Source organism: Aotus nancymaae, unplaced genomic scaffold, assembly GCF_030222135.1.
Source record: "Aotus nancymaae isolate 86718 unplaced genomic scaffold, 86718_ANA_hifiasm-v0.15.2.pri h1tg000006l, whole genome shotgun sequence".
Taxonomy (NCBI): domain Eukaryota; kingdom Metazoa; phylum Chordata; class Mammalia; order Primates; family Aotidae; genus Aotus; species Aotus nancymaae.
This window is the reverse complement of record NW_026988417.1, coordinates 30,111,587-30,138,358: the sequence shown is the minus strand read 5'-3', so window position 1 is coordinate 30,138,358 and position 26,772 is coordinate 30,111,587. Positions and strand designations below refer to the sequence as shown.

The following is a 26,772-nucleotide window of genomic DNA, read 5'->3' as shown; positions in this document are numbered from 1 at the left end:
GGTGAGATAAGTTGACTCTGTTTTTAGCTTAACGACAGCAGTAAAAACAATGAGGTGGTACTAGTTCAGTAGACCCATAGAAAAGCTGTATGCAAATGAAGCTGTATCAATTGGCAATAATCACATGTAGAAAAAAACCACCAATATTACATTTTTTAAATAATAAAAACAAGAAGTCAGGGAAAAGAAGGCTATATTTTTGATACATTTAGATACGTTTAGATCAAAATCAAACTATGACTAGGTGCCAAGGTTTTATGGTATCTTTTTATAAGCTACTTTAAACAAATTTTAGTAAGATACAATATGAATGAAACTCATTAATTTTAAAAAGTACTATTAAGAATATAGTAAGCACTTTGTACACATTCCCATGAAAGAAATAAGTGACTATATTCATTTGACAAGAGAACATCTGCTGAGAGAGAAAACAGTCTCTTACAGATGTATAAATCCACATATTTTAATTTCAAGGTCAAATAACAATTGTCTTCTTTTCTTCTTAATTCACATATTTTAGTCACCTAGACTATTTAATGAAATCAACTCTAATGTTTTACATTCTATATTCACAGAGAGAGCTAACAAAGTTTACTCAGATTAAAACATAAGACATCTTAAAACTAAATTTTATTTTACATTTCCTCAACTCAGTAGATATATTTTTGGTCTAATTTATAGTTCTACTGTTATTTTCTCATTTCATATTGCATAAAATCAGGTGAATGAAACTGAGGTTCACATGCGAAATGAAAAAGGCCTTCTTAACAGCTAGAATTAATTTGCATCTGTAACACCCAGGAAAGTCCTGAAACAGAAAATAAGACTCAAAAGAAGATAAATAATATTTTGGTTAACTAATATTTTAGAATGAATAGCTCTCACCTAATTTTTAATCTGATGTTTACACTGTGATTGTTCCTCTAACAGTTAGCATAAAATATATCCTATAATTTCTTCCCCAGATCTTTTCCATGACTATTATGTAAGAGTCCTCTAGAAGATTATTCTAAAAACATGGCTATGCCAAAGGAATTCCACTCACAATAAGCAGGAGGTAGCATTTTGCTCATTCACAAACTACCTGGTTTATTGGTATGCCTGCATAGCAGTGCCTCATTACATGACCTAGCCATAGCCAATTCTCATTTTCTAATTCATTCCCAAAAGCATTTCTCTAAGCCCACCTATATAGAGAATCCTATTTTAATGGCAAAATATTCTATTGCATCCATTATCCATGGTCCCTACTTGGAGGTAGCATCTCCACATTGCACTGGGGAACTGATACGTTTATAAATCAGTAGGAAATCTTTCTTCCTTCCTTCTTCCTCTCCCCTCCTTCCCTCCTTCCCTCCCTTCCTCTCTCCCTCCCTCCCTCTTTCTTTCTGTTTCTAACTGTCTATATAATTTCTGCATGAACCATTGGGAACCTAATGTAGGTTACTATGTTATCATTTTGCAGGTGAGAAAATAGAACACAGAGTGGTCAGACTATCACAATTTAATAAACGGCAATCCTGTGTAAGCACTTGGCTCTCCCAGACACTTACTCATTGATTAAGTATATATCCTCTTTCATTTAGGATTTTTGCTAAATAAAATGGAAGCTCTAAATTATTAATTCAAAGTGGAAGAGACAAATAAATAACAACCACCTACCAAAATAGATGAAGGCACACATTTATAGCTCTGTAAGCTAAAATAAAAGGCAATTTCATTTGCAGTTAAAGTATCTAAGTTTTATTACTTTATTTTATAAACTAAATCCTTACATATCATGGTCATAGGCACTACTGTGATTCTTTAAAATTGATTTAATGCCGTCAGGCTTCTGGAAGAAAAAATAGTCTATACATTTTACTTATAAATATTATATTCATACAACTGCAGGAAACATACTTTTGTACAAACTCTAGTCATGCCAAAGTAAAATCTGTAACATGTAACAATTAGTTCATGTTTTACTTTTGCCAAAAATGCTCTGTGATAATGTTATACTTTTTAACTGTAGTTTTTTTCTAAAAAGATGTAATTCATCCAATAAGACAAGACAATATATATCTCTGATATTTGGACTTTATGAGAGCCCAGAAAATAGTTCATAACTTTAATTGGTAATGGTGCTGTGTAAATCACACATTTCCTTAGAGCAAGTCACTCTGAAGTTTTACAGTTATTTACAATAAATCATTGGATTAAAAAAAGACCTTCCGATTGCTAAAATGTTCCTTTTAGTGTCCCTCAATTTATGAGCAAATTTCAAAAACCATCATTCTTATTATTGAATCTCATAAATACAATTGCAGGTAAAAGCTAAACATATATTAAAGCACCACTGAAACCCCTGAATTACAACATCTTTGAAAAATCTAGTGATTTCTATACCAAGTTGTAGATGATTCAATACTTTCTTTAACTTTCAGAACCATTTAATTTTGCTAATCTGGTACTTTAAGCTTCACCCTATTGAAAAGACAAGCTGGCTCCTCCACCCCTACCAAAGGGCTAGCAAATATTGCTCTGCTTAAAATGGATGTTATTATCTACTAAGTAAAATGCTTTTATGCTTTATTTGTTCATGATACTTTTTATTTTCTTAAAAATTTAATCACATTTATAATAAAAGAATTTGATTTTGTCTTTTCTGGTCACTATTTCAGTAATAGCAACAGTGTATTTATGAAATGACTGGTTTGCTTTTTCTTGGTTAATTTAGATAAATATCAAAATTCTTTAAAAGAAGCAAAATGCTACATTATGTCCCATAATAATTTATTTCAGTTGCAAACTACTTCAATTTTCAGATTGAATTAATTTATTTTATTAAAATATTATTAAAACTTTAGAGTGTTTTGCCAAAAATACATGAAAATTTTTTCTTAAGATAATGTTATTCTAAAAACTAAAAGTTGACTGTTAAGAATTTTATTAGGTGAAATATATTTTATTATCTGAAGTTATTATTTAAATCTCCATAAGTTATTAATTATCATTTAAATATACATGGATGTATTTCTTTTGCTATTATAATATCCTTATAACACCATTAAGGCAACATCAATGGCCAGAATAGATTGTGTTTTCTTTGATAAATATTTGACATAATGCTATGATTACATGCCACTCACATATGCATGAAATATATTTTGGAAATATAAAGAAGAGCTAATCTGCCCGGTTAATTATATGAGACATCTACAGATGGGCCCTTGGTTTCTTTCCACCTTCAGTACATTTAATTTCTTGTGTTTCCACTCCACTGGCAAACTATCTAGCTAACTAACTAAAAGTTAAGAGTATTTTTTAAAAAACTGTAACCGCCTTCCTCACTGATACTTTTCATGTGCATATAGTTTGTTCGGCCTGGTTTTGATCTACCTTTTCCACTCTTTCCTCTCTTATATAAATACCCTCTATCTATCACAGTTTAGCAGATATTTTCAGTGTTTGAAGCATAATGACAAGTTTTTTAAGTTCAAGTGCATAAAACATATTCAAATGATTTGAACAGTGCCTCATGTCTCATTCATACTGAGGCTAAAAATATTTGGAAATGATCCACTAACTTAATATGATCCAGCAGAGTTAACATAAAAGCAAATTAATATCTTAGCTGAAAGTAACTTTTCCATTGATTTCCATGATAAAATTAGAACTTCAGTCCCCTGGAAGAAAATTTCTTATGGATATATACAAAAAGACTCTTACAATGTAAAGCCTATTTAATTAATATCTTTAAAAACATACAATATGCAATGTCCTTTTGAGAACTAGTTCAGAAATAAAAAGAAAATCCATTAATAGTATGGTGCTTTATTGGGGAAAAAAAGTCTTTAAAAATAAATGATCCAAAACACCTTTTAAACCAATCACCCCACCCAATGTCAATTTTTGTTCCTATTATATAGAGGGAGATCAGCAAAACTGTTGCATTTCAGCCAAGCTTATCCTCATGAAAGTGTCACAGTTTCAAAATTAGATCCACATTTCCTGGTTGTTTTAAAAATATTTTCTTGTATTTTCTTTATTAGTTGAACACACTGGCTTATGTTGTTATTATACTCAACTAAGATCAGAAAGAATTAAAATTGTGAGCAATATGTCCTATTGGTGTCCAAGGACATTTTTTTCCCCTGTCGAATAAATAATACTCCATTACCATCAGCTTATGTGCTTGTGTTTACAATTCTCTTTATTTAATTGAGGTCCGTTGTCCTGATTAGAGTGGATGGGCAAGCTTAAATAATGATGGTTGAGTCCGGTTAATGTTTATGATTGGACATCTTTGGTAACCTGCTCTTTTTTATTTGTTATAAACTCTAGTGGTGTTAAAATCTGTGGTGACCAGAGCCATGAGACAGTGGTAATAAGCTCATATTATGCAGCTCCCAATTTTAAGTTGGAATATATATATATATATATTATATATATATATTCTTTTACTGTTTTTACTTCTGGCAAGAATTGTTAGTAGATTACAAAGAATATTTGTAATGTCAAGCTTTACAAAAGGATGCTGACCTCCATGTTCCTCCAGGAACACAGCAGGCTATGCTACCTAGTGTTTTTCTGTTTCTTCTATACAAAATTGGTTGTTTGTCTTTCTATTTCATCCTGCTGATTCAAGACAAGTAGTGCATCCAAGGATGCAAAAGAAAGCCTCAACTCACCAAGATCTGTACTTTAAAGCAAGCTACTACAGTACATTTGGTTACTCTGGACTGAGATTCAGAAAATCTGGATCACAAGTGTCTCACTAACTAAGTGACCTTGAAAAAGTTAACTAGATTTCAAAAGGAAATTTTCATAATACCTTCCAGCTAAAATACTTCATGATTGTACGTGAATGCTTTACGTTCTATACCTTAATAAGTTTGAAATAACCATTAAATTACTTTTGCAAATGATCTTTATTCTAGCTTTTATTACAGTCAGTTATGCTTAAATAAAAAATAACATTCAAAATGAAGATACAGAGTATAGTCTATAGATAACAAAAAAAATGTGAATTCCACAAATGAGGATTAGGAGGCTTTTCTTCAAAAAGGCAGCTCTGATAAGATAAAGCGCTTTACTAGAACACTACAACACTGGCTAACAAGTACATGACTTACTTTAAAATTCTAAATTCTAAATCATCAATTCCAATAAAATCTTTGATAATTATATCACCAAATCCAAGTACAAAATTATTGATATTATTATGTCTGATGGTTACTATGGAACCACAGACAACTGGCATTAGAATTCATTTTAACTAAATTGCTATCTTATGAGGTCCTTTAACAATGGCGTTGGCCTGGTATGGTGGCTTAACATCTGTAATCCCAGCACTTTGGGAGGCCAAAGCAGGAGGATCACTTGAGATCAGGAGTTTGAGACCACCCTGGTCAACATGGTGAAACCCTGCCTCTACTGAAAATACACAAATTAGCCATGCGTGTTGTGCGCACCTGTAACCCCAGCTATTTGGGAGGCTGAGGCAGAAAAATCCCTTGAACCTGGGAGGCAGAGGTTGCAATGAGCTGAGATTGTGCCACTGCCCTCTACACTCCAGCGATGGAGAGAGACTCCATCTCAAAAATAAATAAATAAATAAATACATACATACATACATACATAAAAATAGTGGTCTTGAGAAACTGTCAGGCAATCTAAATTTTAACATCTTTAAGGATGCAGATTTCATAACACAGACTATTCTATGTATCAACCTTTACTGAGCATTTTCTATAGTAATACATTTTATTCTTATGTGGAGTCAGTCTTTTCCCCATGTTATCCTATTGGCTTTCAATCTGCTATTAGGAATCACAAAGAATAAGTTGAATCCCTCATCTCTCTTATGAGTTAAAGTATTCCAAGTATCTAAAGTGGCTGTCCTCTCCTCAACCTGTCTTCCTTAAAAGCACCAAACAGTTTCCTGGATTCATGCATTTTTAAGCATAAGGATCATCTGTATATACCTCAAACAAGGAAAAACATAGAAATTTAAAGATTATAATAATCATCAAAATCTTTCTTTTTGAATGAGAAGCATTCTCAGAATTTATGATAAAAGTTTGTGACGTAAGAGGTAATGGTCACAGTACTCCATGCCACTCAGTCAAAGCAAGCTCTCAGACTCCTTTTCAAGAGATAGCTTCAGAAAGAAAAATAAGTCAACACATGTTATCACTAAGATTACATCCGTGATTTAGCTCAGTCTCCTTATTTTACAGCTGAGGAAACCCTGCTCCAGGAAGGTTAAATATAGTTTCTTGGCAAACCTAGAACAAATCTCAATTTATAAAATTCCTAGTCCTCCATATTCTGTAGAAAGTTGGATTTTACTTAAAAAATTTTAGTCCAAATCCCTCATTTAAATGACATTAGTGAGGTCTTGAGAGTTTAAGTGATTAATCCCTGTCTTCTATGATACTAAAAGACAAAGTGAAAGGTATCAAATCGATCAGGTTCACAGGGCATACTCCTTCAATAGCAGTGATAGCAAAGCAGATACCGCTTCCCTCTTGTTTTAAGAATATGACCTAAAAATCTTATATATAATCAAATATCTAAAGGGTATTCCTTTGGAAATTGAATGTCAAAAAGCAATATATTCATACAATGTACAAAGAAACGTTTAGTACCATGGAGAAAAAATTTACATCAGCCCTGGTGCGCCTGAGAATACTGTACAAAGTCAAATAATATAATTACCATATGGAAGACTCATTAAGATTATGTAGGTTCATAATATATGAAGCACATTTGAAAATGGAAGTCTTGGGTAGGGTCAGAAAAAAGGGATGTGGCATAAAAAGTGTTCTCTGCCAGAAAATTAATTAAATTTCCTAGTTCTGGAAAAGGCCATATATTCTGCATAGACACTCCCTGAAAGTCAGATCTGCAGGGCTTGCAGAGTGTGCCATAATCTACTCACAAATAGGACACACCAAGGGATATTGACAGCAATTTGGCATTTGTAAGAGTTCCCATAAATGAAGAATTTACTTTGCAGTAAATTCTGTTAGGGAAAGCGCAGATCTGACAGCTCTTGCTTTACACACATTTTAATCTTATTTGCTCCATTCTGCTCTCTATGTAAAAATATACTATATCATTATATATGAGATCATATTATCAGTCAATCAAGTCAATTACTTGCCTTCAGAAAATAGTTTTTGTTTGGTTTTGCTTGTCTTTTACTTCCACCGATGTTATTATCCACTTAAGGATATTATATTTTGTAGTGTGAAATTTTTTTTAGAATGATGAATGGGCTTCTTAGGCAAAGATACCCCTCAGGCACCCAACTCAAACTAATGTATGCATTAAAGTAAAAAGTAAAGACTGAAAATCTTTCTTCAAATGCTATTTTAAAAAATAATTGTTTTATACATACTTGTATTTATATACTGTATCCTATATAAACCACACCTCTAGGAAATTCATGTTAAAGCCATATGCAGCTTTAAACTGTATGTTTTTTTTTTTGTTTTTTTTTTTGTTGTTGTTTTTTTATGGAAGGTGTTCAAATGAAATTGCTAGTTTCTTCAAGCTGACCAAATATAAGAATATACACTGTGGGAGCCCATGTTGAATTTCTTGTTTTGGGCAAGACCATTTTCACCAACTAAGAATGAAAATTAACCAGAATATTAAAAATATTGGCAACCAAGTAACATAGAAAAATTAGAAAGACTGGGGCTATAAACCAAAAAAGAATATTTAGAGAGACATTAGATCTCTAGATATTATGACATAGTATCTGTCTGAATTTAGGTCTAGAAATACTTTCATTTAAAAAAGAATTAGAAATTATTCTGTGTTTCCAAAAGGGAAAACCAAGATAACTGGATTCAAGATACAGGAAGCTTGATTTGGCTCAATATAAGAAAAAGCTAGAAAGTCAAAGATGTCCAAAAGAGGAGCCACCTCTGGACTTTGCATCACTAGAATTATTCAAGTGGGGATAAGCAAGTCTTATAAACTGTTAAGGGATGCATGCACAATCTAAAACAACATTTGTTGACCGTTAATCTCTATCCACTATTAAAATTTCATGACTAATTCAGCAAACACGTATTCTATGCTTTAGACACTCTACATAAAGAAAAATAGAGGTATGATGATACTTTTATGTGTAAAACTAACAGATTAGTTAGTGTTATGAGTATCTTGGTAGAGAATGTGGGGTGGAGGGATATTTGGACTTAGTTTCCCAGCAAGCCCTGTCTCAACGGTATTCTCTAGGCACAACTATTTTAGTTCTAATGCTTAAGACTGTATCTTGCTCTCAAGAAAACTGTTGTCACAGAAAAATTCCTAAAAACATACAGTGTACACAAATAAATGCATCTTAACTTGCCCTTTTGCTTTCCAGTCACTTTACCTCAAAGGCTTTTCTAAGAATGAGGAAACACAAACGCGTAAACAAACTTATTTCTTTCTACCTGCAGTGATTTTTTTTCCTCCTAATTTTAATTCATATTCTTTTTTTTTTTTTGAGACAGAGTTTTGCTCTTGTTACCCAGGCTTGAGTGCAATGGCACTATCTTGGCTCACTGCAACCTCCGCCTCCCGGGTTCAAGCAATTCTCCTGCCTCAGCCTCCTGAGTAGCTGGGACTACAGGCGTGCACCACCATGCCCAGCTAATTTTTGTATTTTTAGTAGAGATGGGGTTTCACCATGTTGACCAGGATGGTCTTGATCTCTTGACCTCGTGAATATTCTTTTAAAGTCCTTTCAGTGTTTGTGGCTTTTAATGACACATTTCCTTCATTTTTTTACTTCTCTTAGATTCACTTTCCAAAAGTTGTTTCGCTTCTTTTTTCTCAAAGATTTGTTTTTCTCCTCAATTTGGCCTCTTTTCCTTAATTACCTTTTTACTTATCCACTGTTTTCCTTTTTGTGGTAAACTGATACAACTGTTTTCCTATTCAAGCCTATTCCCTTTATTTTCCTATAATCTCATGTATAATTTTTGTAATTTCCTTTCCTCATATCTTTAAAATTTTTTGTTTGAATTTTCTTCTTTCTGTGTGAGCTATACGTATTTCTGTGCTTCCTTTCCTGCTATTAGATTTGATAAATGTTACAGGATTTGAATTATCAGTTTCTTTTTCTAGGGATGCAATTATTTTATATTGACTCAGTTTGTAGTTACAGGTCTTAAATCTGAAGAGAAATTACAAATTATTTATTATAGAAAATATATTGAGTAATCTATGAAGCTAATAATGGCCAAGAGCAACAAACTAAGAAGAGAATAAAAACAAAGTAGAGGGAAGTATGGGTGAGAGGAAGGGTCCATGTTCACATGAAGAAGATGAATGGCTCTTTTGTAAACAATTCATTCATTTAATCAACATTTAGTGAGTAACAAATACTGTGGACATTGAAGAGCTTGTAAAAGATAAGGCAGGCCAGGCGCAGTGGCTCACGCCTGTAATCCCAGCACTTTGGGAGGCTGAGGCGGGTGGATCATGAGGTCAGGAGTTCAGGACTAGCCTGGCCAACATGGTGAAACCCTGTTTCTACTAAAAATATAAAAATTAGCTGGGCATGGTGGCATGTGCCTGTAATCCCAGCTACTCAGGAGACTGAGGCAGGAGAATTGCTTAAACTGGGACCTGGAAGGCAGAGACTGCAGTGAGCAGAGATTGCACCACTGCACTCCAGCCTGGACTATAAAGTGAGACTTTGTCTCCAGAAAAAAAAAACAAGAAAAGATAAGGTAGAATTATTGACCTCTAGGAACACAGAGTTGAGCATGAATGAGAGTACTGCTTTCCTGGGGAGAAATGAGGAGAAGTTATATAAGGCATGTGCCACTTTGGTCAATCCTGAGTAATCTTGGCCCCTCTTGACTTCGTCAAGTCTGAGTTTTCTTACCTATTATATAAAATGAGTAATAATTTCTAACTCATAGTTTCTTTGTGCATATGAATTAAGGAAATGGAAGTGAAGCTCATTAACACTGTGCCCATACACAATAAATCCTCAGCACATAGTTGCCTTTATTATTTTTTGTGTGTGAATTTTCCAAACAGGCACAGGTAAAGTGCCTTCCAGATGGAGAGACCTAACTGTGCGAAGGCCTGTGGACATGAAAGATTGCACCCTCTGAGAAAGCTGCAGAGCACAGAGCGCAGTGTGCATTCAAGGTTAAAACATAATATAAAGACAAGAAATGTGGGTAGAAGTGAGAGCATGAAAGATACTCAATGATCAGAGCTTTATCTAATAGAAAACCATACATTTCTAAATGAAGATTAATCGTCCAGACTAACATTCATTAACTTTCCAATTTCTCCAGTATTCCAATGCACTCAAGTACAGTGAAAAAATGAAATATGATCTTCTAATGTTCGGTGAAAATGCATGTAAATTGAAATGCTTTGCTTTGTGCACACAGAGAAGTCTTAATTATGCTACTATTTTAAAGAATACTACGAATAATGTTGCTATACACATGCACACCCATAGACACATTATTTTTCTAAGTCATCTGCCAAGAATCTTCCTAGCCCAAAGGTAGCATTTTAGTCATGTGTCTTAACCTGAGAGAGTCACAACACTGTATTGCAAAGTCTGATACATCAAAACAAGCCCCTGCAGGAGCTGGGAGGACTCGTTCGGCCAGTGAAGAAAGAAGTCATGAAGGCGGGCGTTTCCTGATGATGACTGAGTGTTCATGTTTTATAGGTTATGACTGTGCTGGAGTTTGAGCCCTAAGGGCCTAGCTCCTTTCAAAATATAGCACCCTGAATGAAGGATATCTTGGACTGAATCAACAGTCTCCTCTGTCTCCCTCAAATGCCACCAGCTGAGCTGACAAAAGAAAGTTGCAGAAAGTAATTAGCATGCATTCAGCTCTCACATCTGAATGGCATAGCTTTGTAGGGCATTTAGATTTATTTGAACTAACTTATACCTAATTTTCTGTAACCCGATGAGTATTATAATTAAGTGCATAAAATTTTGTGCAATGCTTTTGAAGATGCAAATGTCATTAAATTTTGAAATAAAATTCACAGAAATATTCCTGTTTTATACTTTCAAAGGTATGTTATGTAACAATTGTTTGTAGAATGTTGAAAGTGGCTTATTCATATACACAAGTTTTATTTCTTTTAAATATATTTTGTTGAGGAAACTGCACAGCAACTTTCCCTGAGAATTATATCATTAAATCTTCTAAACTCTTTACATTTAGAAAAATCTACCACTGTGTAGGGATTTAGGTAATGCATAACATGGTGAAAATATATAAGCTCATGTTGAACAATTCTTCCATACAGAAGGGTCTGTGTAGTGGATGAATGTTATCTTGTAAATGTAAAAGAGACAGACTATTAATGGAGAATGCAGAAGAGGGGCAGCTACACTGTTTCATGAGAACCACCATACCTGTTGATTAATGGAGAGGCCTTAACAGCACTCTTCTTCCATGCGTCTTGCCATGAGGAAAGGGGAGGAAGGGAAAGGTAGTGATGGCAGCAACACCTGGGGAAGGGAGATGGGGAAATATGTAAAGGGAAAATCAGCAGCCCCTACACAATGGTGTCCATCCACAGACCTCGCCAATAAAACAATTTCCGAAAACCCTGAGCTTGCTTGCTTTCTTCTTTTTTAAAAATCTATATAAATTTCAAAGACAATCTAAACAAATTCATATTTTGAAATGTGTTAATTTGAAGTGTTACTACTATAATTCTCCATGTCGAGGGACCCAGTTGGCTGCTACAAAATGCGCCAGCACCTTATCCTCACTTTTTAACTAGGCAGGACATTCACATATGAGCATAACTTTTTTAACAACAGAAAAAGCTGTAAGATGATCTTAATACCAAATAGATAATTATTTCTTTCTAACATACAGTAGGATTATCATCTCATTCTGCCTCTACCCAGCTGTTATATAACTGTCTCACAATGCACCTTCCTTTTCATATTCTCCTAAGGATATGTAGTTTTGACATGAAAACAACTTCAACTTATTAACCTAATAAAAACAATTAAATTTAACAGAATCCCTATATACTAGAGGAGGTCAAACTAATAAAAGTTTAAAAAAGTTCATGTTTTAATTATATTTTTTAGACATGGTTTAATCTGGACTATATGTACTTTTGAAAAGTATAAGTATACAGAATTTTATAAAAATATGTTTACCAAACAGTTGATGGAGGTAAACTATTTGAATTTTAATACAGATGAGTTGTTTTAATAACCTATGCAATAATACCACTGTAAAACAAACACTGGTACATTTTTTTTCTCTTAGAATTAATTTATTTTAAAAGAAATATTTAACTTTGTATGTTTATATTTAAATGCAAATAATATGTAAAAACGTTTTCCTTAAACTATTTAGAAAAGCTTGAAGATAAACTTGCAAAAATAGATGTGTATTTTATGAAGAAAATAAGCAACGTAAAAAAATAAAAAATATAGGCGAGAACTAGTTTTCCTGTGTGTGACTTCTCACACAAATATGTTTCTTAGTGTATTCGATACAGAAGGGCTAGGACATTGATGAATTTCTCTCTAAAAACAAGGCTATTCATTAATACATGTTAGCATTCTTGTTTCTAAATGTGAATCTAACCTTTAATCCCAATGTTTGGGAAAGCAGTTATCACAAGGATCATAGGAGTTTGGAAAACAATAATCCTTTTCCTTTAGCCTTAATCCTATTTAGACAGGGTGTCTCCAAATTTCCCAGTGTTTCAACTCCTCTTATCTTTGACATACTGCTTACAATTAGCCAGCATATCTAGTTAAAATAACATGACCCACCTAATGCTTAGGCAATAGTATTAGTCAGCCCTTAAGTTGAGAAATTTGGAAACTTTTCGGTTATCATAAGAGATTAACATCAGAGAATTCTGAAGGCATAAGTATCATCTAGGCCCTCTGATTTAAAAGAAACAACTCAAAGTAACAAACATAATTTTTAACTGATATTATTGAACATATACTTTTTGCACCATTGCTTGGGATCCTATAAATTTCTATAATTTTGTATTTAACTTAAAATAATAATTGATATTACATGTAATATTTTAAAGTTTGAATCCCCCTTCAAAAACTTAAAACCTCTATATTTCAGTAGGATAAAATTGAAAAAATTAAACCTAATTTTTTGTACATTTAAATATTCCTAAGTGATTATTTTGGGATCAGAATTTTGTCTTTGGAAGAAGCAAATGTGGGAATCTCATAAGCCAAAAAGGAAAAAGGAGAAGAATCCACATGCTCTTAATTTGTGGCCAGATCTTCCATACAGCATGAAATACAGCATTTTTATTTTTGCATACGAGTCCCTAATATACTAAGACTTTATGTGTAGAAATTATTCCTTTGGCTTTAAGAAGGGTAGATTATTATGGGATAATATATTTATAAATTAGCACTGCACTGGGAGAGATTAAAAGTAATGAAAGCTATACTTATGAGAAACTATAAAAAGTAAATATATACACATAAAACACAGAAAAACTCTGATAATTTATCAAGATGTAATAAGCAATATAAAAGGATTTTATAAATAGCAGAGTTTACAAATAACCAAAACAACATAGAAGGGTAACTCAAAAAAAATAAACTGGAATCTTAAAGCATCAAATAAACCAGGAAGAGAAAGTTAAGCACCGCATGTTCTCACTCACATGTAGAAGCTAAACAGAGTTGATGTCATGGAAGGAAAAAGTAGAATAGAGGATATTAGAGGTTGGGAAGGATAGGTAGAGGAAGGGATAGGGAAAAATTGTTATAGGATGCAAAATTATAGCTAGATAGGAGGAATAGGTTCTAGTGTTCTCTACTATTGCAGAACAACTACAGATAGCAGTATTATATTATATAGTTTCACGTAGCTAGAAGGAGGACATTGATTGTTCCCAACACAAAGAAATGATAAGTATTTGAAATGATGGACACATGTTAATTACTCTGATGTGATCACTATATATTATATGCATTAAGACATTGCTAGGTACCCCATAAATTATTACACGACAAGAAATAAAATAAAATAACTGATACAGTAGAGAATTGCAATTTCTGGATTGTTTGCACTAACTGTGGCCTGAAAGAAATATAAATTTTATGCATTTAAAAGGTAGAGACCAGGATAATAAAAGAATCCCTCATCCCCATGAGGTATTTGGTAGGAATTTGGTATGGACAATGATATGAGCTAGATTTTCACCTGGTAACAGTAACAAAAGGAAAATTAGCCTTATAATTAGTAAAAACAAGTAGATGGAGAGAGAGTTTGTGATTGTTATTAAGTACATTGATGAGAAAGAGTTTGTAATAAGTTTGTTTTCCCAAAATGACAGAAATTATCTGTCACAAAGATGAATCAATATGAATTACATGGAAAATACTGTTGGTCTGACCACTCTAGAGTCTGCCTCTTCTAGTTTCTGTTCTTGGAAAAAATGTATGATCGTGGTAGAAGGACACATGGTAGATTGATACACAAGGCCGTGAGACTTAATAAAATAAGCGTAAAGAACACATGCAACTGTAAGCAGAGCAAGCATTGGTTAATGTTCTTAAGGAAGGTGTTCTTTTTTTTTTTCTTTATTTGTACTTTAGATTCTGGGGTACATGTGCAGATCATGCAGGATTGTTGCATAGGTACATACATGGCAAGGTGGTTTGCTGCCTTCCTCCCCTCATCACCTATATCTGGTATTTCTCTCCATGTCATCCCTCCCCACCCTCCCAACCCTCCGCTGTCCCTCCCCTAGTCCCCTCCAACTGACTGAAGTGTTGAGATGCTCCCATTCCTGTGTCCACGTGTTCTAATTGTTCAATACCTGCCCATGAGTGATACCATGCAGTGTTTGATTTTCTGTTCTTGTGTCAGTTTGCTGAGAATGATGGTTTCCAGATTCATCCGTGTCCCTATGAAAGACACAAACTCGTGTTTCATGGCTGTGTAGTATTCCATGGTGTATATGTGCCACATTTTCTTTATCCAGTCTATTGTTGATGAACATTTGGTATTCTTTAGCTGGGGTAAAAGAATAAGGGCTAAGGCCAAGCGTGATGACTCACACCTGTAATACCAACACTCTGGGAGGCCAAAGCGGGCAGATCATCTGAGGTCAGGAGATTGAGAACAGTCTGGCCAACATGGCAAAACCCCCTCTCTATTAAAAGTACAAAAAAATTAGCCGAGGGTGGTGGTGTATGTCTGTAATCCAAGCTAATCGGGAGACTGAGACAGGAGTATCACTTGAACCCAGGAGGCAGAGGTTGTAGTGAGCAGAGATTGAGCCATTGCACTATAGCCTGGGCAACAGAGTGGCACTCTGTCTCAAAAAACAAAAAAAAAAAATAGTTGCTAAATACTGAGGTGGTTAGGGATTAAAAGCAAAGATGTAAGAGGCGTAAATGTTATTCACAGGAGAGAGACTCTTTTTCACAGACTGGATAGGATATGTATAAAAGAATGACAGCATGAAAGAATCGCTGTAGAAAAAAGAAAAGTGGAAAGAGAAGTCAAAACATCCTAAGGCAGCGTGGAGGGAGGGTGGTGGGTGAGAAATGGAGAGTCAGCGAAGTTTGTCCAAACAGGGTGGATCTTGTGGTGGAAAAAACAATAGATGGTGGGAAAAACAACAGAACACATCCTTGATAGGTAGGAGAGACACATTAAACATTAATACATCATACGTTAATATATTACAGGAAGTTCAGTTAGGCACTGGGACCCCTGTTCTGTGCTTACGTCTGTAAACATTTATCAAAACCTGGTGTGTCTGGTATAAGGATGTACAAGAAGAGATTATTACCCTGCTGTGGCAACATTCCCGATAACTGTATTGTTTTCCTTATCCTATCAGTAAAGTCTGTCTTAAAAGTAAATTTTCTCTAACAATTGGAAAAATCAGAGATTTTCATTCTGAGTTCGACTCTCAGACTTTCCCACAATCTGTCGCATTGAGACTCAGGGCTTCTGTGACCATGGACAGTCTGGTATATTCCTCAGGGGAGGCCATGTTTTAGGCAGAGACATTTCAGATTTTCTTTAATCCTGCTTCTTGCTAATAGTTGCTGAATAATCATCAAAAAGGGCATTTTAATCATCGTAATGTCCTTGTTATAGGCATTGCTGGAGTGTGGAGAGGTCAGCTTCATTGATGGCACTAACTGTGGCCTGATGGAATTAAGATCGGCTTTGGGTGGCAGCAGAAGTGGCAACATGGAGAGAAGGAATCTGGAAACCTTTGCAAAGGAGGAATGTCACATGTTTTCACGGGAATCAGGAAACTGCAGATATGCTAGTGACTGATCCCCTTTAAACTGAAGAACAAACAGTATTTTCAAATTACAAAATATGTAATCATATAAACCCTGGGTAATGTTATCAGTCAGGACATAAATGAGACAACATAAAAAAATAAAGAATATACTCGTTTTAAAAATAAGTCATTGTGCAGGCATCACCTGAAGCTTTTTTTTTTAAACTTATTAAGAATTATAACTGAGTTAAGATAAAAAAATAGTTAATTATGAATCCTATATTTATCTCTTTTTTATTAAGCATTAATAGTGTTTCTGGTATTCCTGAGATTTAAATACATAAGTTGCATAGCTTAATGGCAGTAAAAATCAGCTGAGTAAAATTGAAATTTTAAAAGTGTTTAAAATTATCAGCTTTAATAAACAATTGTACAATGAAGAAATGTGTAAATAATATTTAAAAATTAGTTGTAAATCTAAGCTATGAAATATATTACAATTGAATTTGAGATAACATACATGCACACACCTATATGAAAAGTTGAAGTATGATGTATTAATAGTTGCATATCATGTTTAAAATTTTGTAAAATCTACAATTTCTTAAATCTAGAGTAAATATTTTTCTTTTTAACTGAAGATGCTCATTAATCTTATTTAATATTACACACTTCTTTTTAAAAATTAATTTTCATGACAATTAGAATGTTGCTGTCTGTAACTCTGGAGCTGAGATATATTTTTCTTAGGTGACGATTTATTAAAATTTCAAGATTTAGTTGCATTAAAAACATTGTAAAACACTCTTGGCAAATCTGTAATATTTTACTTAATAGATTTCAAATTTCTAAATTTCACAAGCATGCTCCCTAAAAATCTCACAATGTATTACCCTAATAGCATGACCCACTATGTCCTTTATCATAAAAGCTAATAACCTACCTGGATACCTAGTTAACTGTTGATTAATGTATTGAGTAATATTTGCTTACGATTTAATTTTAACTAATACATGATTTTATACAATGGAAATAATAAATATTGTAAATTTACTTTTATTCTAAAGAATATATTTTTAATATGAGATTTGCTCATTATCTTCCTGACTTATAGTTGTTTGTTAGAGTAAGTTTATAAAATAACAGAAAGTCTAAGTCGTCACTAGAACATCTATAGTCTCCCCCACTGGATTGGTTTATTAGTGTGACTATTCAGCTTTGTTAATCAAATAGTTAATGGATGCTACAGGTTGGTTTAGTCAGTGGTCCTATGTCCTTTGGTTTTCAAGCCTCCTTTACACTTTAAAAATTATAGAGGACCTTAAAGAGCTTTTGCTTATGTGGAGTATATTTGTTGATATTCATCATATTCAAAATTAAAATAAACACATTTTAAAAATAATCAGTTATATATATGTTTGAAAATAGCCACAATAAATTCATTATATTCTGACATAAATAATACATTTTAATAGCAAATTACCATATTTAAAAAAGTATGAAGAATGACATAGTTCCACTTTTTTTTTTTTCTTTGCCTATCTCTTGAATAATTATCTTACCAGAGAAGAGCTGGATTATCCTCTCTGGTCTGAATTCAATGCGTTGCACTGACACAGGGCATGTCACCTCAGGAAAATTCAGTTGTGCACTTGTGAGAGAATGAGAGTCGAAAGAGTAAATGATATCCTAATATTATCATGAAATGATTTTGAGTCCTGGAGTTTTGAGATCGCTTGGCTTTGAGAACTGCCCATTTAAGCTCCTTCAATACTGAAAGGAATTAAAAAAAAATAATAGTAATCCTGCCCTCATGGAGGCCACACTGGAGCAAGAGGAGTGATGCATACATTTTTAAGACCCTAACATGACATATGCTACTACCAAGATGTGATATGCAAAGACCTATGGAAGAGATGGTCAGGAAGGGTTCCACAAAAAGAGACAAAATTTGCAGTAAAGGTTAAAGCAATGGTGTCCAATCTTTTGGCTTCGCTGAGCCACATTGGAAGAAAACTTGTCTTGGGCCACACATAAAATACACTAACACTAACGATAGCTGATGAGCCATAAAAAAATTGCAAAAAATCTCACAATGTTTTAAGAAAGTTTACAAATTTGTGTTGAACCACAATCAAAGTCGTCCTGGGCCTCAGGTTGGTCAAGTTTTGTTTAAAGGAAGAGTTGGCCTGCAGTGAAGAGATGCAGGTGAAAGAGGTTAAGACCATTCTGATGAAAGAAAGGTATGGCTAGATATAGCATGATGCGATGGGCAGAACATGGTTTGGTTTGGTTTTGTTTTTTTCCCTTGACAGATTTTGTCCAAATTGCATTTCAGCCACTCACTGGCTTCATGACTAAGTAAGTCACTTAAATTCTGTAATCCTTAGTTTGCTCACTGGTGAAATAATGAAATCCACATAATAAAAATACAGTGAGAATTAAGAAAGATGAAATATGCAAAGTATTTTTGCTTGTGACAGTTAATTAGCACACCAGTAATATATTGGTTTTGTTGCATATTTAAAGAGAGTGAATTGGTTATCATGCTGAGAGCTTAGGGTGCAGTGATCTGGTACAGAGAGGACTAAAGTTATAAACAAGAGTGGAAAGGGCAGCAATAAAGTGGAATTGATATAGAGGTTAAGATGAATGAAAGCGATTTAAAAATAGAAATATGATAATATAAAATAAACTACCTTGGGAACTCAGAGAATTTTTTCCTATGCAGACTTTAGCAGACCCATAGCAAATCTTGACTTCTACCCAGTGTCACCCTATCTTCTCCCAGGGAAAAAGAAAATAAAACCTGTAATTTTAAAAATGTATGCCAGGATCTTCAAAAAATAGAATGAAATGTGTAAAGAGTAGCATATTTAGAAAAAAAAATTTACTCAAGACAGAAATATAATCTACTTCTTCCATTGCTTACGTAGGTTGTCAGACCTGAATCTTACACCTGTCTTTGAAATTCGATTTCAGTAATATTTTAGTAATAAGGGAATTATTGAATAAATATATAAATAAATACATACTTAATTGTGTATCACCAATGTAGTAAGAATTCAAATTCATAATTGTGATGTTCGCAACCTGGGTTACTCATAAAGTTTACTAATCAATAATAACTTATCTAGAATATAATTTTATTAAGGGCACAGTACACAGAGAATGCGAGCACTTTTCCCCATGCTAGGTATGCACCATCATCATGCCATCTTTGATCTTCAAGTTCCTGAGGTCCTCAGGTCCTCAAGGAATAGAACATTTAAAAAACTGATTTTTCACATCTTAGTTCTGCCAATTAGGACACTGAAAGGAAGAAATTATACCTCGTAGAGAGGCATGATTTTGAAATATAAAACACACTTCATCAAGGCTCTATAAAGAATTTAGGATTAGCAAGTTGAATTTATTTTTTATACAGTATGCTTTATACTAATCAATAATTTTGACTAATTTCTTTACTAACACAATTCAATGTAGATTAAGTTACCAGTAGAGCAAGCCAAAAAAATTAAAACACTAAAGCATGGGTAATAATGGAATTTGTGGGTAGATCCTTGACTTGAGTATTCATTTATTCATTAATTAATTCAAAAGTTTATTGAGATTCTACTATATGCAAGACTCTGTCCTAGTTTAGCTGGATACATTATAGTAAACAAGAAAACATGGTTTCCAACTTCATGTCATCATGTAGCATAAAGTCTAGTAAGGTAGGATATTAAATAAATAAATAAATAAATAAATACACGCCTCCACCCTAGCCAATGTATTATAAAAAATTCTAGAAATTATTTTCAAAAGAATTTTGTTTTAAAAATTACATATCCTAAAACTTAAGCCAAACTTTTCACTTCATAACTTCTTACTTCCTGACCTTGTAAATACTGATAGTAAAGGTTATATCTACATAGACAAATTTTTAACTCCACCTAGCATACATATCCAGGTTTTACAAAGGATTGTCTGAATAGCTAAATTTAAATATTAGATGGTAAATTTTACCTCATTTTTTGGTCTCATGTATATGTGCATGTATGTGAGGGTGGGCTGTGGAGTAAACAACATAGAGTGATAACTTTTATGTTTCCATTTTAAACAGTAGAATAAAATAAAATATCCTTATTCAACCATTCATCACTAAAGCCCAATTTACAGGTTCTTCTTTGAAATTTCTTGTCCTTACAACTTGTTACCTCTATCCTTTAAGTATCAACTACCATATTCTAACTTTGCCAAGTCAAACAACAGTTGTCAATTCTGAGTCAATTTAGTCACATAAATGTAATAATCTACTCACAATTGGGAAACATTCTTTTGTCAAAAATGCTTCAGTCTTGAATAAGATTAGCAGAAGCTACACAAAGCCATTCTGAGTTTACCCAAACGAAAATGAAAACAAAATGGATGATTTCCTTCGTAAAGTAGAAATAACTCATGGTTGCACTGTTATTTATAATTTTAAACTTCAAAGAATGATTATTCACAGACATGTAGAATGAAGGAAAAGTAAAACAGTCTGTTCACCCTATCTACTTGAAATACTTCGCACATTGTTCTTAATGTATTTTAATTTATTTTTAAAATACAAGTCGTTCTTTGACAATAAAGCATCCCAGACGCTTACTAAATTTTTTTAAAATTATTTTCTGCTCACCACATTCATGTACAACTGAAAAGATAAGTAGCATGCTCTAAGTTGGAATTCAGTTTGTACATGAGCGTAGCTTTCCAAATACTATCATTTAAATCATATAAACTATTTGTTAACTTTGGGCAATGCTATTCCCTCAAAGCATATATCTCATTTCATTATGTATGTATGTATTCATAATGTTTTATTTCAAGTCAAAAAAATATGGTACACTCTTGAGAAATCTGACAGATGATAAAACTGCAGGAGCAAGGTACATGTGCACATGTTTTCATACTTCTGTGAAATTGCTGATTTCTTTTTATTTCAATAGCTGTCTGAATTGGTTGAGGATCATCAAACTTAATAAGCGGCATAAGGGCCTGCTAATATGTGTGAAGGACCTGTTCCTTCTCTTCCCCACCATCTATGCTCTTTTATATCTCAGTTAAGTAATACATTTCCTGGTTGAGAGAAGGGGAAACTTGAGAATAAGCCATATGCCACAAGGATTTCATTGTAAAAACGATCGCTAAGTTTATTTTAAGAATACTGTATAAAAAGAAACTAAATCTTTATCTATACTCTATTTATACATAATGCACAAAGAATATTTTTGTACTATGCTAGTATATTATTTTGGTTTGCAAAAATATAATTCTATAAAATATTAAGAGGCCATAATGTTGGGATTTCTCAAATATCAGTGAGCATGTATCAATCAATGGAAGTCCATTATAAAAAAATTCTAAAATGAGGATTTTATAAAATTAAAATTTTACTGACCAAATACACTGAATTTGTCAATAGAATTTTAATCAAAATCTGTTCAGAACGTGTGATGTTAATTTTTTTTTATTCAAGGCACAAGAGAAATCTACTCTTTAAAATGGGGACCAATACTTTTTAAAGCCTAATTCTTGGAATATAAAGAAAGAGCCTAAACGTATTTCAATGTTACTACATTTTCAGGCTATTGGTATAACCCTGAGTTTCTTTTCCCTACCATAACTCTTCAATCTGGGGTAATCACTGGTCTCAGATTCTAGGCATGTGCTCATCAACTTTGACCTGTTTTTCCTCTAATTTGAATCCAGTTTAACTTCCTACTCTTAATTGACCTTCCATTTCTTGCCAATAAAATAAACAGGTAAGGAAATACATCCAAAGCAGGCCCTGTACATGAAACGCTATCCTCTGTGGGAGAGCAAGTACTTCTATAATAAATACTTATGGTAAGTTTTCCTATATCAAATTTAGATTTGTAAAGCCAGGCCATGCATGATTAGAAATGCCAAAGGCATAATTCTAGAGTGATTCCTGCTTTTGAGATCTCATAGTATAACAGCATTCATTTTTACTAGGCATTACAGGAATTTTCTCCAATGTGTATATTAAATTCCTTTATAGAGACAGTTGTGTTTGTACAAGCCATAAATTTGACAAATCATCAGATATATAACTTTCATTCTCACATTTACATTACCAAATATTTTATGGAGCAATTTTCTTAGTCATGGCAGTGAGACTGTTCAATGATATAAATAAATAAATAAATATGATCTCAACGTAAAACCCTTAACTCTAAAGGAAAATAACTGTGCTGGAGTCTCACAAGAATACAATTCACTATTAAAGAGAATTTGGTTATCAGTAGGGTCTATCTTGGATTGCATCCATGAAGGTTTATTACCAGTAGTATCAGAAGGACTTTATTATAGCAAGCAATACAGAAGCCAAGGACAGAATTATGGCTGAGTTCCAGTGCTGAGAGAAAGCGCAGGAAAAGCCTAATATACCACAATACTGAAAGGGTTATTATAAATAACAGGCACATTTATATCGGATTATCATAAGTTTTCAACAGAAACTTAAAATACCAACTGTCAGCCTCAGTCTCAGGGCACGGGGTTTCTTGTTGAGACCTGCTATTGTGCACTGGCAGTGGCAGGTCTAAGTGCTCCCAGGGATTTTCAGGCTTGCCTTAAAAAACAATATCCCTTGTATGGAAAATTAGCACTTTAGGTGTAAACAACATTTCAAAATGATGAAATACTTGATCAGTCCACTGAAATAATCTTGAAATAATATTTTAAAATACTCTAATATATTTGTATATTTTTAACTTTGTGTTGTAAAAATATAAGGACACACCTTATTCTGGAGGGCAAAAAGGCATCAGAAGGCAATTAGGAACTACAACCTTAAGTTCGCCTTACAGGGTTCCTCGCCAGTATTTTACTTCAAAGATTATGTTACATTCCAGGTTGGCATGTTAAGTAATAAGAGAAAATGATCCAAATTTTAAGGCAAATGTGCTGCAAATTTTCTTGTGGCCATTTATTAAAGCTTATTTTATTATAAAAATTATTTAATTTTACAAGACAAAAATATCTCAATATATTAAGAGACAGTTTCTGTCAAGTTTGCGATGTATGAAACAATTGATTTTAATTTAATAGAACATTTCCAAAATAAAATCTTTCTGAAAGTATAATTTATTACTCAAATTATTTCTAAAGGTGCTCAAACCTGCTTGGCCTAGCTTATCAAGACTGGTGTGTGTACGTGTACGTGTGTGTGTGTGTGTGTGTGTGTGTGTGTATGTTCTTCCCCAGTGAGCAGTGCCAACTCTTCCTAAAGTTTGTTCATATATTTCAGAATGCATATCCAAAATATACAGTCACTGGGAAGTCAAATTCTCTACATGTTGATCCAGAAGATAAAATATTTGTCCTAAAATTTGTTTAGGAATGCATATCACGTACAAGTAGATAGTTCATAAAGTCCAATCAATAAGGAGACTAGCTAAATGAAGTGCAAAAATATTAAAATGAATCCTTTAGCTCTTGGGAATCAATGGCAGTAACCTTCGTTTAGAAAGAATGTGTGTCTGAGCAATAACGTGTAGCAATATTTCTCAAGCTGCTAAAATGAAAAGAGCTCAGAGGCAGACATCTCTCCATGTAGCTATATTACATTTTTTGTTCTTTTTTTCCCCCTATTGCTACAAGAGAATTGTCCTAACCACTTCAGAAATGCCCTGCCTTCTTGTCAGGAAGGAAATGAAAGTCTTACCTCTGATAGTAAAATATATATGACAATTACAAAGGAGCAGAACTGGCAGATGGGGGCTGAAAGTTGCTTAATGATGAGGTCAGTTATTAGCAAACTACGTATGCCAGCTTCTCAGTAGAAACAGATATTTTTAGTTAATTCTACTTTGAAATATGTATCATCTTTTCTGCATGTGTGTTCCTAAATAGATGACATGGTTCCATATGTCAAATAAAAATCCCATGATATCCTAATATTAGAATAAGAAATTTCCAATCTTTTAAATGTTAGCTCCAGTTGAGGCATTGATCCACTTTTGTAAGGTATGTCCTTTCCTGACCATAAAAAGATTTAATGAGGTATACTTGAGAACAAGAAAATCTGAAAATATGTTGTGTGCATAATATATATTCCCTTTTACTTCTGTCATGCTGGTAATTTCAAAATTATTTTCCATTTTATTTTAATTTGTCACTGTATCCAAGGAAGCTTCTCATTCGTAAGCAAGTTTGAGCAAGTTCAGTAATTTAGATCAATTGGCCGGCACAATTAAAATAAATATTCCCTAGGGAGGTAGGAGCAGGGGTTGCGACTTGTGTTGCAGTTAAAAATATTTGTGACCAAGACTCAAAATAGCTAAGATATTTTCTAATTGAACATATATTATAAAAATTATGTTATTTAAAATGGATTATCTAGCAGTTTTAAAATTAGTGATATGGACATGGAAATACTTTCCTATATTTATCCAGCAGAGAAGAAAATTTGAAAGAAAAATCTGAGTCACATATTTAGCTAAAGTTTTTTGCTTATTTTGAAATTTCCAACATTACTGAGAATATTAGAAGTATTAAATAAGCTAACATCTTTTTACTGCTTACTTTACTGAATGGTTTGCATAATTAAAAAGTTAATTGCTTTGTTTCCACAATCTTTGGGAGTCATGGGACCAATTCCAAAATTAAGCTCTTCATGCAATGTTTTCTTATGCCTCTTCCCATTGAGTTAAGCATCCTCCCTATCATGGCAGAAGAATACAATGCAGGTGTGTGTGTGTGTCTGTTTGTTTGTGTGTTTTGAATGAAATACCAATGAATTACAGTTAAAAGTGGTATAATTTTCAAGTTTAACCATAAATAAAGCATCTGGCATTGATTCTTCTTGCCTTATTTTTGGTATATTTCTTTAAGTGGCTCATGATACTGAACCTATTATTCTGTTATTCTGAAACAGACAAACAAAGGCAACACCTCCCCCACCAAAATCTATTAGTCTCTTTCTTATTTTTGTGATGTGAATACTTGACTACCTGAGAATAATCCAAGGCATCAACATTTGTGTCAAAGCTACAATTTACAGTGAATCTGGATGATAAAATAAATATTGCTTTATGCAGAAAACACAAAAAATGCATTGGGTTTCATAAGACGCAAATAAAAAGCGAAATTATCTGAAAGATAGGTAGAGCAAAGATTATTGCCTGCTTTGGATAATGAGGCACAAAAGGCTAAAGGATTTGCTTAAAACTCAGCAATAAATCAGCGCTTCTATTAAATATAAAATAAAAACAATGTTTTTCTACTTAAATGAGTTTTTAAAATATAAATAATTATAATGGCTACAATAGGTTTTCATAAGCTCTGACTGTAATAATGCAAATATAGCTCTTTGGAGTTAACAGCAGCAAATAATAAATAATAATGGTTATCATGTACTAAACACTAAGAGTTATCAGGTGTTAACTACAATTTTCCATATCTTCTTCTCACTTTCATCATCTATAGAATGCTGATATTACCTTGCTCATAACGATTCTATAAAGCAAATGATTATGCAGAATGCTCAGGTAAACACCAATGTACTATAAAAGAATTAATTTACTAATTCAATTATTCCTTGCCCTATTTATCTTTTACTTTTAGATAAGTAATAAGGATACTATTTCATCATTCTAGTAAATATTGTTGATGGATAGGTTATCCATTTTATGTTGTTCTTTTTGAGAGCTTCTTTCGTTTTATGTGTATGTATAAGAGGGAGTGAATAGAAACATGATTATAATTCATTTATCTCTGACACCCTGATGACTTAGTGCCTTTAGATTACTTCAGCCTTTTATGATTGAACTGTATTATAATTGGGGTGTTTTGCACTGTGCTCCGAAAATTATCTCAAATATCCCATAAAAGTTGATTTCTACATTTATAAAGTTATTTGGCTTAATTAGCAGTTTAAATGGAGATGTGAATATGGGCTATGAATTGGTGCCTAATTGGCAGATTCTAACCACACTCCGTGATCAGTGATAATCTTTACAAGGCTTTTCTTGCTGCTCTGAATATTTGAGAGTTGTCTGTAATCTCAGCCTTTTTGGAACTCTGCTACTGCTCACTGAATGATCTTTAATAATTACTTGATGAATATCTCTGTGAGTTACTGGTTTCTGTCATTTACTATTCCTTAACAATAAATTCTGGAAAATATATGCAGGTTTCTTAAAGACAGAGCCATTTAGCTTGTAGAAAATGGATGTGATACTATTAATGTTTTTTTCTTTATGGTTTTCATAGAATTATGTTTGTTATAAATACTGAAACTTGTTCATGGTAGTTAGAGACCCATGTACTCTTAGCCTAGAGAATTGGAAACCAATGGGGAATTCAAAAGGGGCCAAGAAATGACTTACCTTTACAGCTAAATATAAGTGAGGCCAGTGCACATTTCTGCAGGTAAGAAAATAATCATGCATTTAATAAATACTATGAACATTGCAAGTTCGAGTTAATGTAGAAAAAGACTATTGTAGAACTAGTTACCAG

General features: G+C 33.1%; 1 protein-coding gene across 6 annotated transcripts in view; it reads right to left on the bottom strand.

Annotated features, from left to right (window-relative positions):
* The window catches only part of PCDH7 (protocadherin 7), a 421,284-nt gene that overhangs the window by 185,574 nt on the left and 208,938 nt on the right, over window positions 1-26,772 (bottom strand). For 2 of the 6 annotated variants that reach the window (XM_012458207.3, XM_012458198.3), the window contains exon 3: window positions 11,402-11,497. The exons of the other annotated variants lie outside the window; for them this stretch is intronic. In XM_012458207.3, coding sequence (XP_012313630.1) covers window positions 11,409-11,497 — 89 coding nt within the window. In that variant the 3' untranslated portion in view covers window positions 11,402-11,408. The remainder of the gene's footprint in view (window positions 1-11,401; window positions 11,498-26,772) is intronic. 6 annotated transcript variants of the gene reach the window in all.